The sequence below is a fragment of the Mytilus edulis genome, chromosome 6 (assembly GCF_963676685.1).
Source record: "Mytilus edulis chromosome 6, xbMytEdul2.2, whole genome shotgun sequence".
In the NCBI taxonomy this organism is placed as follows: domain Eukaryota; kingdom Metazoa; phylum Mollusca; class Bivalvia; order Mytilida; family Mytilidae; genus Mytilus; species Mytilus edulis.
This window is the reverse complement of record NC_092349.1, coordinates 8,946,478-8,961,023: the sequence shown is the minus strand read 5'-3', so window position 1 is coordinate 8,961,023 and position 14,546 is coordinate 8,946,478. Positions and strand designations below refer to the sequence as shown.

At 32.7% G+C, this 14,546-nt stretch overlaps 1 protein-coding gene across 4 annotated transcripts in view; it reads left to right on the top strand.

Moving 5' to 3' along the window:
- The first annotated feature begins 4,638 nt into the window (after positions 1-4,638).
- The window catches only part of LOC139527059 (E3 ubiquitin-protein ligase TRIM37-like), a 29,814-nt gene continuing 19,906 nt past the window's right edge, over positions 4,639-14,546 (top strand). For 2 of the 4 annotated variants that reach the window (XR_011665252.1, XM_071322321.1), the window contains exons 1-9: positions 4,805-4,984; positions 8,274-8,375; positions 8,954-8,994; positions 9,525-9,647; positions 11,303-11,393; positions 11,587-11,709; positions 12,472-12,595; positions 13,009-13,201; positions 13,914-14,046. Coding sequence is in view for 2 of the 4 variants with exons in the window: in XM_071322321.1 (XP_071178422.1) it covers positions 4,937-4,984; positions 8,274-8,375; positions 8,954-8,994; positions 9,525-9,647; positions 11,303-11,393; positions 11,587-11,709; positions 12,472-12,595; positions 13,009-13,201; positions 13,914-14,046 (978 nt within the window). In the remaining 2 variants the exon portion in view is untranslated. Of the gene's footprint in view, positions 4,985-8,273; positions 8,376-8,953; positions 8,995-9,524; positions 9,648-11,302; positions 11,394-11,586; positions 11,710-12,471; positions 12,596-13,008; positions 13,202-13,913; positions 14,047-14,546 lie in introns of all 4 variants that reach the window. The other 2 variants (XR_011665251.1, XM_071322319.1) reach the window with 2 other exon arrangements.

Below are 14,546 nucleotides of genomic sequence, written 5' to 3'. Positions count from 1 at the left end.
CCGTCATTTTGGTAAAAATTAGCAGAGCGGAACGAAACTAAAACTTGATCTGTAACTCATCATGGTTAATTCACATACCAAAAAGCAGCCCAATATCTGAAGGCGTTTAGAAACTACAACTCCGTATACTGAATGGTTTGTTGCGGAATTACGGAATTTCGGAATTACGGAATTACGGAATTTCGGAGTAACGAAATTACGGAATTTCGGAATTACGGAATTACGGACAAGGGTAAAACTATATGGCACCGACAACTTCGTTGCGGGGCCATAAAAACACGCTTTAAGCACGTTAGAGACTTGTTTATATCTATTGAAAAAGCTCCCTTTTTATAAGTATTGCGTAGTTATTGACAATTATTCCTGTATCGTCGATTAAGCTTGGAAAAGGATGGCTACGGTTCTAGGTATCACATCACCAATTACTCCCTCCAATTTAGAACGTATCACGGTAAAAGTAGCCCTACTCTGACACAAAATAGTTCATTTGATGTCATTGTTTACTTAAACTAATCAACAAATTGGTAGAAATGAAACTTTTGGTGAAAGAGAATATATCAAGACCATTTGGAGGTAAAATTTACTTGTTTATGAGTTTGCATTCAAAACTGAGGATTAATGCACTCCATAGTATACTAATTTAAGATTTCCAGAAAACCAGGGGTTATTTTTAGTGGTACCTCTATTCGGAAGACCTCTGCTTTCTTATATGATTTTAAACATTTTTTGAAAATTGGCATGTAGAAAGCTGATACATGTACAATTCAGGATATACCTGGCTGGTTTCTATGAAGTTAAATATTTAGAAAGCTGTGAAAATTGCAAAATTTGGTTGAACAGATAGGGACTTTTAATTGGTGGTATGACACCTTCTGTTTGATTAATGTTCCAGTATTTCTAGTTTGCCATGATAATTAATATAAATTCATTAAACGCATAACGACAAGCTAAAACGACTTGGGAGAGATCCGTTTGCGCCAAAAATGCGTCCTTTTGCGCAACAACTTTTTTTCACCAATGCTACGTTTGCGCCACCTGTTTTAAAATTACATGGTATCATTTGCACCAAAAATAAAACATACGATTAGAAGAAAAATGACTTCTCTCCTTCTTTATTTGGACTTGAAACCGGTAGTTTACACGCAGTTTCCCTTTCTGAAGCATACTTTCTTCTTACTGCTGCTGCATGGGTACTACCCCATTTAACGTGTAACTTCACTTTATTGTCCAAAAAACAAACATTAAAGAATGAACTGCATAAAACAGTTCATGATAATTCCTGCATGTGGAATGCTTCTGATCCATTACTGGTACGTCTTGTGGTAGATATAGTTTCAGCCAATACGGAAGGTGGGAACAAAGCACTGTGTCATCTACATATCCAGACATATGTGGCTAAAACATAATCAGCAAAAGCTGCTATTTACTTCTCTTTTTTTTCATATCTTGTATTAATATTCAGCAAAGCAATACGTTTTCTTCGCTCCCTGTACATGGACTGACTAATGCATCTCACGTCATTTCTCTCCAGATGCTCATCCATGTCATCTTAATGAAGAAATATCTCCGAATATATGATACATTTTAAGCCAAAAAACAAAAAAAATAATGAATATTAATCATTAATATTTATTATCATAGATATATGTACAGGTAAATTGGCGCAAATGAGTTCCGAATATTGGCGCAATTGATACATTTGGAAAACAAAATTTGGCGCAAATGATACCCCTGAAAAACAGTAATTGGCGCAAAAGGACTTTGGGGGTTATCATGTGCTCATGGCTGAACTCTTTATTAGAAATGTCAAATATATCAATGTGGTGAAATTTTTATATGCCAATATAAATGTAAATTTTCTTTTGAGATGTCTGTGCAATTATGTACTGATATTTTTCTTCTACATGAATGATCTCATTACTAGTTAGGAAATAGGCAAGTTGCCCACAATTATATATTTTAAATTCCTAAATTTGTGCCTGGGATGGGTTATTGCAAGAATCTACATAAGTAGTGTGCGTGTTTTTGGCACTATATAGCCTGATGGGGGCAGGCTAGGTCTCCATGGAAAAAATGGATAAAACCCAGTTTGCTGCCTACATTTACTACAAATATACGTGCTTCCTATTCTGTTATATGGATTAGAAATTCTTCTTCCATCCAGAAACGAATTGCAGGCATTAGAAACATTCTACAGAAAAACTCTTAAACAAATTCTATCAATTCCAAGTACAACACCGGTTCCAGCAAATTACATCTTGTCAGGAACAAGTCCTCTAGAAAGTAACATCCACAAGAAAGCCTTGGGAATGTACGCCTCCATATGCAGGTCAGAGAATTTAATTGAAAAAGAAATAGCCGACAGACAATTACGTCTAAAGGGTATAAACGACTGCAGCTAATCTCCAAAATAAGACAGCTATTGGCTATATACGAATTACCATCTGGCATTGAGATATTTGACAATCCTCCAACAAAAAAATGCATGGAAAAATAGGGTGTCTAAATCCATAGACTCTTACTGGAAACGATATATTGTAGACCTTGCAAAACTATACAATAGGATACATTATATTGGTGTTAACCAATACTCCATTGGTGCTCCCCATCCAGCATTATCAAGTGTCACAACATCAACTAGAGATGTCGCAAGATTACCAGTGAAGTTAAAACTATTGACTGGAACATACCAACTACAGAGTACAAGAGCAGCTTTCAACCCAGTGATATTGTTTGCCTTAAATTAATGGAGAATAAAGGCTTTTTCCCCTGAAGAAAAATCCCAATTTGAAAAAAAATGGCTTAAAATTATTCCCCAAAAGACAACTGTTTTCCCAAACAGTGCAGTCTCAGTAGTAATTGTGCATGAATTCAAACTGAAAAAAAAACACACTCATTTATACTTTTTTCATGCATACAATTACTACATGTGCAGATTTGAGGGTCTATTTATGTATCCTCACTGCCAAAAAGGGGTCTTATTTCAAAGCAGGGTTTGACTCTTGAAAGGGGGTCTGTAAATTGAAGTTTCAGTCAAATTCATGGTTTATTCTAAATTTCCCAATTTGATGAAAATTTTGCATATTTTCCCAATAAAAAAGGGTAGAGGTAGTTTTGAAAAAAGCCAACAATATCACTGCAACCAGAATCAAACTTGTAGACCCTACATGCCAGGTCTGCAACTTAGATTCAGAAACACTAGAGCACTTTCTCATCAGATGTAATGCTTTATCATCTATACGCATGTATCTTTTCTGCTTGAATATGATAATCTGCTTAAAATGTCTGTGTGTACTAAGTGCTCCGCCAATAATAAAACAGTAGATACACTATGTATTCTGAACCCGAGTGCTGTATTTTGTGGTTGTGGTTGTAAATGTAACTGTAATCAAAAACTAAACCTGCTACACCTTAGCCGTAAACTATGCTTTTCTTTGCACGTAGGCAGAAATAACATTCTGAACGCTTTGCCTGGTAGCAATAGAAAGGGATTAAGGGCAGCCACCCCTCTGTAAATTTCTGTTCCTAAACAACAAAAACATTTTAAATAGAACAATTGTGAATCTATAATCGACTCCAGTTATTGGAGGTGGTCCTATATAGGACGGAACTACTACAAGAGAAGACAAGACAAGACAGGTAGCATCGGGGACTTCTGTACCCAATTTTGTCACATGATGCTAAAACATCACTTTTTTTTTTATTTCAAGTGATTGATAAAAAATCAATATGATAATAAAAATAAGAATTAATAAAAATAGAAAAATCAACCATAAGTTGTGAAACAAAATGTTCGGTCATTCAACGATAGTTTTAAGGATGTACTTTAATAGGTGAGGTTAGGTAAAAATTAAGAAATTAAGAAATTAAAATTGATACTTTAAGCTGGTAGAGCATCAATTAAGGATAAAGATAAGCTAAAAATATTGATAGGTCATGGACCTCCTTTTCGGGATATTTGAGATTTAAAATATGGCGGGAAAAGGCGGACTTTTACCTTACATTTGCTTTGGTATTATTAGGTCTCAAAACAAAAGAAAGAAAATTAAAAATCTTCTAAAATTTTGGTAAATGACCTTTCATGAGCTATTAAGTCTTGTATGAAAAAATAAATGGGTGTTATGGGCAAAATATTTTACATTGTAGTGTATGGAAAAACACCAAGGAGTCCGAACATTTGACACAAATTCCAAAACCTCACCTAAGTACATCCTTAACGACAAATATATGTGACGTATATAATTTTCTGACGTCAGACACGCGAATCAATGAATGTGTTTGTAGATAGATGTTTTTGTGTTCTGTTAAATTGTCCCCTTTTAAAATTGTTACACGATGATGACTGCTGTACCCGTATTTTGACTATTTTATTTATTGTGTCTGTTTTATAGTTCACGCATCATTGGAAATACAACGGAATTTGCACCATTTTCTACATTTGAAAATGCCTGTACCAAGTCAGGAATATGACAGTTCTTGTCCATTTTTTACGTGTTTTGTTATTTGATTTTGCCATGTAATTATGGACTTTCCGAATTGATTTTCCTCTTAGTTCAGTATTTTTGTGATTTTACTTTTTAAAAGTCGGTGTGTTTGATTGAGTAGTCTTTATTTATTTCGTTTTGTAAGGAAAAGTTTGTAAAATGACTTTCTGTCCGAACCTGCGGCTGCAGAAAAAAAATATCGAAAATATGTTAAAATAATGTTATAAGTATAAAAAGTGATAAATTGCTTTTACTTAAAAAAAGAAATGGTTTGTCAAATCAAATGAATTATTTATAGACGTTTTATTCCCAAACACCTTGCAGACATAACTTTGCTGCTGAACACCTGTTGAGAGGAAAAACAAATATTTTGGCACAAAACCATTTGATAAAAAAATGGTCTGATTAAAACACCTTTACGGTCTTTGAGTGAATAGAGACAGCCGTTATAGATGGCCAGTGGAGGAAGAACAGGGAGAAATGACGGCGACACCGTTGAAGTACACGAAACTTATTTTAATTGTCTCTTCCCTATCAAATTATGCAGAAATTTTTGCATAGTCAGACTGTCAGACTTTAGTCTATGTCATGATCATAATCGTACCACTACCAAATTATGTAGTGGACAAGAATCCTAATACTTCCTTAACTTCTGAGTCCTGATGGCCCCAAATAATTTCAAGATTTAATAACTCTTTAAAGGTCCAAATGGAATATTTGGTGTGTTTACATCATGTGTTCATGCACCTTATCGCTGATTGTCTTTCATTACTGGACATTGCAAAGGTTCTGGTAAATTTTATCGTCACTATTATAGAAAATGTCTGCAACAATGGAAATGTGATTGTTGTATTAATAGACCACTTTCGATTTTGTCGGTCACCAGAAAAAAACTCATCAATTATGCGTGCTTTTATGACGTCAATTACCAGATAGAGGGGATCGCCTGTATCCCTGCACTATAAACGTTCATCAAGCGTCTTAGTGATCGTCATTGTGCAGGATAAGCCAAAAATAATATTTGTTCTGTAGGTACTTAATCATCAAAAATTCCCTAATATAAAAAAGAAAGAAGATAAGGTCTGATTGCCAATGAGACAACTCTCTACTAGAGACCAAATGACACAGAAATCAATAACTATAGGTCACCATATTGCAAGTATTGTTTTTTTCTACTTATGATCAAATATGATTTTGTGAATTTTATGAAATAATAATGGTAAATAAAAAAAAAATTTGTGAAAAAATTACTGGTATGGTATTTATTATAAAGAACAGAATAAGGTTAGAAAATGAGGTACTGATTTGTCTTGGTCCGGAAATGTCTCCTGCCTTGCCAAACTGTCTATCAATCATGTCTACTAAATATGTCTCCTATTGTCATGATTATGTCAAACTGTTTATCAGACTTTGAGCTAAACCTGTCGAGGTGACTAACTGTCCTATAAAGTTACCTTATCTACAAAGCGCAGCATTGATTCGGATCAGTAAGACTGGTTTCTGAGAATAGTATACCTTTCACCTGTTAAAAAGTACCTGACAAAGAACCAGTTAAAAATTATCGATTACAAGTAAACATGTTGAAGAAAAAGGTTTTGCATTTGAATAAACGGGATACAGAAACATGTCAAATGAATATTTGTTTTTTTTGTTTTTTGTTAATAATTATACTTAGTTCATCAAAGTTGGATGAAATTTATTTTCTGCAGAATAATTGTACTTGTCCCGACGGACAATACAAGCTTGATACAGCTTTTACTTGTCCAACCTTTTTTCCTTCTGGTACCGGACAATCGGACAAGCATTATTGTCGAGGCCTGAGATTCTCTCTCATGCTATTTTGGTAATGTCGCAAGGGCCTATAAATCTGTGTTATTTTTCTCACTGACAAATACGATTTTGCAGCATCAATAACAAGAAGTTTTGTACCAGTTTTTGTAAATGTTCAATAAAAATTTATGGAGGGCTATGTGCATGAAGTTAAACACTGAAAAAAATTTAATAACCTAAAATTATAAATCAGTGTTTTCCCTAGGCTATTCATGCATTGCGGTACCACTACGCATAAAATTTATCATACCCACAATGCATCCCTTTATGTGTGAAATTTTCATTATCTTATAATATGAAGCGACAAGTGACAAAACTCTACAGGTGTTTCAAACTCACTGGACTGATAATTGATTATAATTAGATGGAACGCTCCGATTTTACAACCACGTTGATTAGATAGAACAACATTCAAGACTTCGATTACATAATAGAAATCGGGAGTTCAAATTGTTTTAATAATAAATATTATAGCCTGATACAGCTTCCAAATATCCTTCCGCGAAAAATAAAAAAATAAACCTTTTGCAGTATAAATTTTACGTTTTGAAGTCATATAAGTCTGACATCGAAATATTTTTATAAATAGACATCATTGGGTTGAAACATGATGTAATTTTGACCTCCGTAGCAGAGTTCAAAATATTTATGGGTCACCTGAGACTACTAACTATAGTAGTCTCAGGGGTCATTGAATATTCACAATTCAGATCGTATTTGTTTTGATGTCAAAAATTATTTTATTTTTCAAACTGATCTTTCAAACTAGTTTTAATCCAGAGGAAAGTAAAAACATTGCTTGACTGTACCTTAAGTTGAATATCTATATCCAAATTAAATTAATTAGTGCTGTAATCCATGATCACAAATTAAATTGAATGCTTTGTTTAGAATTGTTGAAAGCCATGTGCTTTTTGGCTTTTCAGTTACATTTTATTGTTATTTATAGACAGTAAGAATTTCATTTTGGAAATCATTTTGATTAACTGCTAAGATTATTCATGAAAAATTAATAATTTCTTGGGGTGAAACTGATAATACTTTTTATTATTGAAATAATTTACGTAACATCTAGGGGTATGGAAAGGGGGGCTGTTTTTTTTTTTCAATAATATTACATATATATATAAAGTTAACTAGTCTGAAAATACATGGTTAAATGGATTTTAATTCTGAAAAACTCATGTGGTTTTTTTAAATCCTTTATTATTTTCATCATAATAAGAAACAAGCTACATGTATAAGGTATTTCAAACATATATTTTTGGTTTTTATATAAGAACATTCCAGACTATTAATAAGTATGTACCTGCAGTAAAAACAAACCTGGTATAGCCTAAAAAATTCTACAGGACCATTGAAAAAAACTTTTGGATCCAGGCTGGCCTCGGGAGAAAATGTTAAGTATTGTTCCTGACTGTATTGCAGATTTATGCAAAGTTTTCAAACTGACATGCACAATTCATTTCACTAGTGTAATAAAAATAATTCTACAAAACAAGCCGCGCTCCGCGTTGCAAATTCACCTTTTACCCACCATGCATCAAGAATTTTCTAGGGAAAACACTGTAAATGCCATAGTAATAAACCTTTAACCATGCCTTCTGATGTTTTCTGCTCTTTAAGGTCGTTGTCTCTTTGACTACGATGACATTCTCAATTTTTTTACACATTTTTCGATTCTTAATGTTAACCAAATGTACTAATTTGATTGTATTCAAAGAAGTGCATTTGCCATGATTTGGAATTATGATATAAATTTTCTTCAGATTATTAAGTAACAGTAAATATTCTTGTTGATTTGTACTTGTGCTATTTGGCATGAATTAATATGTTCCTTTTTTTATTAGGACAAAGAGTCTAAAACATGTTAAAGAAATTTCTATCTGTAGAACAAACAAAAAGAACAATCTCCTACCTGAATGATTTAAATTTATTGTATGTAACTTTCTATTGTAGAGTTTGGCAGAGGTGTTTAGATGTTTTATTTGTATGGAAAAGTTGAGGGATGCCAGACTGTGTCCACACTGTTCAAAACTCTGTTGTTTTTCTTGTATCAGGGTAAGTAACTCTGTTGTTTTTCATGCAAAAGAATTAACGAAAAACAAATGATATACAACAACAAATGAAAATCACTAAAAATAGTAAAATTGGGAAATCTCCTCCTTGCTGGTCCACTGACCTGTGTGGGACTAAAGAATCTCACAACTTCAAAGGTTTAAGAGGTTGGCAGGTATGCTAAAGTCCAGGCTCATACAGAATGTTGCTGCATTAAATATGTTTCCTGCCACCAAACCCTCTCCCTAGGCATAACCTGGGTCAGTGCTGTAACAGTACAACATAAGAACAAACTATAAATACATTGAAAAGGTATAAACTCATCAAATTAAATGATACAAAAAAAAATCAACAAAAGAGTGAAAGGTTGGTTTTAAAATTCATAGTCTTATCAATTAAATCAGTGAAAACTAATTTGATGAGTGTTATGATTTGTGTATGTGAATTGCCAGGAAAAAGGATAAAAACATTTTAAGTATTTCCAAAAAGTATTATAATAGGTAGTTGTAGAATCTTTGCTACTGTTAACACATTTATTCAAAATATATATAGTAATTATAAATAAGGAATGTTAATTTCAGAGATGGCTTACAGAACAAAGGTCACAGTGTCCACATTGCAGGTAAGAATATATAAGTTTTAGGATATGAGGGTCTGGTTGGAGAATAGAGAATAATGGCCATGAAAAATAAAAGAATAAGCGAAAAATGAACCAAAATTGAAAAGATAAAGAATTGACTCAATTGAGAAGATTGGGGTAGAAAAATATAAAGAATAACTAGGAAAAATAAAAAAATCTGCAATAAAATACTGAATACACAATTATAACCCTATCCATCTTGTGGTGGAAAGGATTTATTTAGGCTGTGCCTTTATCTGATCCCTTTTTCAAACTGGATGGATTTAAATTGAATCAATTGAGAAGAATGGTGTAGAAAAATATAAAGAATAACTGGGAAAAATAAAAAACATTCTGCAGTAAAATACTGATTAAACAATTATTACTCTATCCATCTTATATGGGATAGGATATATTTAGGTTGAGCCTTTGCCAATCCCTTTGTTTAAACCTGATTGATTTAAATTATGAAGCTTGAAATTGAGTTCTATAGTTTCACAACAATTTCAGAACATTTAATTTATATTTTATAGAGCATCACTCCATATCCATGAGCTTGTAAACTGTAGGTGGGCTGAGGAGGTCACAAATCAGTTAGATTCTCTGAAAGAAAGTGCTCCATCACCCAGTAAAAAAGAAGAACCAGAAAAAGACAAGTAAGATTAGAAATAGGAATGTATTTACTCAAATGACAAGACTTTGTTTAAAGACAAATAGTTAATCCATTTCATTGGTAAAGGTCAAATGTGTTTATTGTATGGTTTAGTACCATGTAATTCAAACTTAAACATTTGCAAGTTATATTGTTATGAAACCTTTATCAAATATATTATATCATATTTTTGATAATTTAATGGCACTAGCTACGAGATGTATAAAAAATCTAATATATTTTTTTTGCTCAATCAAAAATGAAATGCAACTAGTGAAGTAATAATTAGCTTTTAGCAGCCAGTATGGTTCAGTTTTGTCAAACTAAGCTAAAAAAAACATTGATTATGAATTATTCACTTGCAAGTGAATAATTCGACCTCATTGAATCCATATTCATATGAACTTCAATTTAACCCCTTAGCTTGAGTTGGATAACACGTGAATTGTATGTGTAAAGTTATTTAAAGGAAAAGAATGTCAACATTGAAAGTGAAACAAAGATAAATCATTTGATTGACTGATTCGATCCACAAAAATTCATTCTTACGCAGGTAAAACGATGATAAACATTTCTTTTTCATCTATAATATGAAATTAGATAGACCTAGAATAATCCAGCAGCGAGTTTGCTTAATTTATTTATATCTATATTTATATTTACATCGCTTACATGGTCATCGCATGACTTTAGAGGTCAACTCGATAATTAATTAGATGGCATCTGGACTAAAATACTCACGAAATGAAGCTACATATTTTCATGCTCGTGCCCTGTTTATCTTTTGTTTTAGACTTTTAATAGTTTGGATAAATGTTTTACATTGTTATACTGTAAATTCAGAACTTATTGTGAGGTTTTTATTACTGCGACAAATGCGACAGAGTTGTAAACATTGCATTTTGAAATATTTTTTATGAACTAAACAGGATGATTCTCAAAATCAGAAAAAATAAAATCGCATTTAAGTCTAAAATGACAAAATCGCAATAATAAATGCATGCAATAATTTCTGAATTTACAGTAAATAAAATATGAGAATTGATTAAAATCAGTGAACATGAATTTGACAGCAAGTGCCCCTTTAGCCCATGTTACAGATCCTGTGTAGAGTTTTCAGTCTTATAGAAACATTGTCTTATAAGTTATATTTATTATAGTCAAATTGTAGGACTCCATTCCTGTAGTCAAAGTTAATAAATTGTTGTCGAAAAATGATAATTCCTGCTCTGAATGTATATATGATTTAAGAAAGTTTTAGGGATATGATTATTGATTGTCCAGGGATATTATTTTTATGGACAAATACATTAAAATTGTCCCCTGGACTAGTGAATCATCAATCCCTGTTGTAAACAAATAACATAGAATACAATCTGTTAGAAAATTCCATTGCTTTTGTTCTGATATTAGTATATTTTATAATGTTGTAAGTAAGTACTCATGAAGTGACCATATGGTGTTATAAAGGTTTTGACTACCAATGCTAGAAAGGACTGACAGATTTTGGTAGTTTGCAATAGAAATAATATGAAGGACCAGCAGATTTTCTTTAAGAACCACCATAATACTTATATAACATTTATCCAAATCTGTGACAATAGAAGTAACGGTTGTTTAGTTTAATGTCAAGGCTAATGAACCAATAATTTTTTGTAGATGTGACGAACACCACGGAGAGAAATTGAGTGTGTACTGTTGGACCTGTAAACAGAGTATATGTCATCAGTGTGCCCTGTGGGGTGGAACCGTAAGTAAAATGATGTTAGACCCCAGTCCAGGCTTCCTTATCTCAGCTACTTTATTTGCATTCACACATATTATTCATGATTTATCAATTATATTCCCCTTTTATCAAAAGAAGTCATCACAGGATAGGATCAAGGTTTATAGACACGATTTCCACTATCATCATAAAATTAAATATTTGTTCTAATTTTCAGCATTCTGGTCACACATTTAAACCTTTAGATGGTGTGTATGATGAGCATGTGAAGAAAATAACAGATGAATTGAACCAGTTAAAGAGAAGACATGTGGAATTGATCAGTCTCGTACAGGATGTGGTTAGTATCATATTAATACAACAGATTCAGTTTTATTTGTGGGATATCGATTTTTTTAATATTTTGTGGATTAGGGTAAACCATGAATATAAAGTTCAATTAATTACACAGTTATTATAGGCTTGTTTGGAAATTTTACAGAACCTTGACAACAAATATCCATTAAAAACTCAATTTTCCTTCAATTCAAGAAAATTGGTATCCACAAAAATAAATCAATACACTATTTAAGAAAATGGAGGAACTCTTACGAAAAGGATATTTTACTTGTATCATTTGTTATGATAAAATTAGAAACTATGATCAAAAGCAAAGGATTTTTTTCTCTTGTATATTTTAAGTTAATAATATAGACTACAACAAAATTAAAAAATAGTACAAATTTGATACTTACTAGGTTTGCATGTAAAATTTCCTTGATAAAAAATGATTCTTGAGGGCAAACACCAAAAAACATATTAAAGCCATGGCAATTATAAAGGGTCCGTAGAGATTAGAAAAATGTTCTAACTAAAGGTAGTCTTTAATAGATTTAAAGAAAAAAACAGCCTTCAACAACAATAAAGATTTATTGAAAGCCGCTTACAACCAATGAATAAATCACTTTGGCAAACCTATGAATTTAAATATCTATCAAATACAACTCTCCCTCAATCTACAAAAATTAGAATTAATTTATAAAATAAATGAATTCATAGTTTGTCAATTTATGTCTATGAAATTGGATTCATAATTTGAATTAAGATATGTTTTATCTTTTAGGAAAGAAATATTGAAAGTGTAAAGACAGCAAAAGATGAAAGAGTGAGAGAGATAAGGAATGCAGTAGAATTAATGATTGCAAGACTAGAATCACAACTTAAATCTAAACTACTTACATTAATGGGTAATTATATAATTATGTGTAGATTCATTATATTTCCTTGAACACCTATTTTCATGGATTCCCTAGATATAGATGAACCACAAAATTAAGTGTTCAAAGAATTACATATTTTCTTTAAGGTTAAAGGTATGATGTCAAATATTGCTACTGTAAATTCTGAAATAATTGTATGTATTTATTAAAGCAATTTTCATAAACTTAAGATTAATAATTGTGAAGTCCTGCATATAGATATATGTATCAGATATATTAAAGAGCGTGTGTGTCTTTTAACAAATTAATAAAAACAATCCAAAGGAAATTTTACTAGCCCTTTGGGTCATAAAAAAAACCAGAAATGAAAAAAAGTTGATGTCGTGTGTTTAAAATACAATATATACCATTTATTTACATATGTCTTTTTGCTACTTTAGGTCAGAGAAGTCACTTAACACAGGAAACAGAATTACTAGAATCATTAATACAGAAAGTCAATCAAAAGTTAACGACATGTGGCAAGAATGAACTGATCAATATTAGTACTGAACTGGTTGAGATGTTCAAAGAGGTCCAGAGAAAACCAATGGCTTCCTTTGTTACTGCTGCAGTCCCTGCAGACTTTACCAGGTAAGTCCAGAGGAAACCCATGGCTTCCTTTGTTACTGCTGCAGTCCCGGAAGACTCTACCAGGTAAGTCCAGAGGAAACCCATGGCTTCCTTTGTTACTGCTGCAGTCCCTGCAGACTTTACCAGGTAAGTCCAGAGGAAACCCATGGCTTCCTTTGTTACTGCTGCAGTCCCGGAAGACTCTACCAGGTAAGTCCAGAGGAAACCCATGGCTTCCTTTGTTACTGCTGCAGTCCCTGCAGACTTTACCAGGTAAGTCCAGAGGAAACCCATGGCTTCCTTTGTTACTGCTGCAGTCCCTGCAGACTTTACCAGGTAAGTCCACAGGAAACCCATGGCTTCCTTTGTAACTGCTGCAGTCCCTGCAGACTTTACCAGGTAAGTCCAGAGGAAACCCATGGCTTCCTTTGTTACTGCTGCAGTCCCTGCAGACTTTACCAGGTAAGTCCAGAGGAAACCCATAGCTTCCTTTGTTACTGCTGCAGTCCCTGCAGACTTTACCAGGTAAGTGATATAAATCAATGGAGACAGGCTTGTCTATCTGAATCAAGCTGGTGCCAGGGGCTGTCTTAAACTTGCAGTGAGGTTAGATTTTTTTGCTTTGTGTTGAAGGCCTCACTGTGACTTTAAGATTAAGAACAGCAATAAATGCACTGTTCCTATGAAATATGCTAAGAAAATTATGCAATGTGTTTTTGAATTTTATTTTCAGTGAGATAGTACCACCATATGACACCAGTACCTTTGTGATGAAGAACTTCAGTGTATTACAACAGAGAGCAGACCCGGTTTATAGTCAGCCATTAAATGTTTCAGGACTCAGTTGGAGACTGAAAGTATATCCAGTAAGTTTTGAGCTGAAATGACACTTAACATCCCATATTGATACAAACATTTGTATGGATTAACACACTTCTCAACATGATCTTTCAGCATTTTGTTGAACTTAAATATTACATGTTATGTGTGTGAATTCTATAAAGTGTGGTTTACAAAGGAAGATGAACCCTACTTTCATAGACAGAAAAATTTAGGTTTCTGATTATGTAATTCTTTCATCCTGACTTTGGAATTTGCAGACTACGACTGAATTGTTGAGCATCAAGAATCATTGAAATTATACTGTTATATTCCAAAATATACATTAGATAAGGCAGAAGGTGACACCTGCTTAAAAATGAACAATCTGTTTCAATAAGATGTGTCAACTTTAGTTATCTAGTGTTTTTGAAGACTCCCTGGATAGACCAATTCCTGTCTGGTCAAGTTTTTATTAACCTACTGCAAATATCATATTTTCTGCAATATTCATGTTATTTCATTATTTGTTATTATTTGTGTAGTT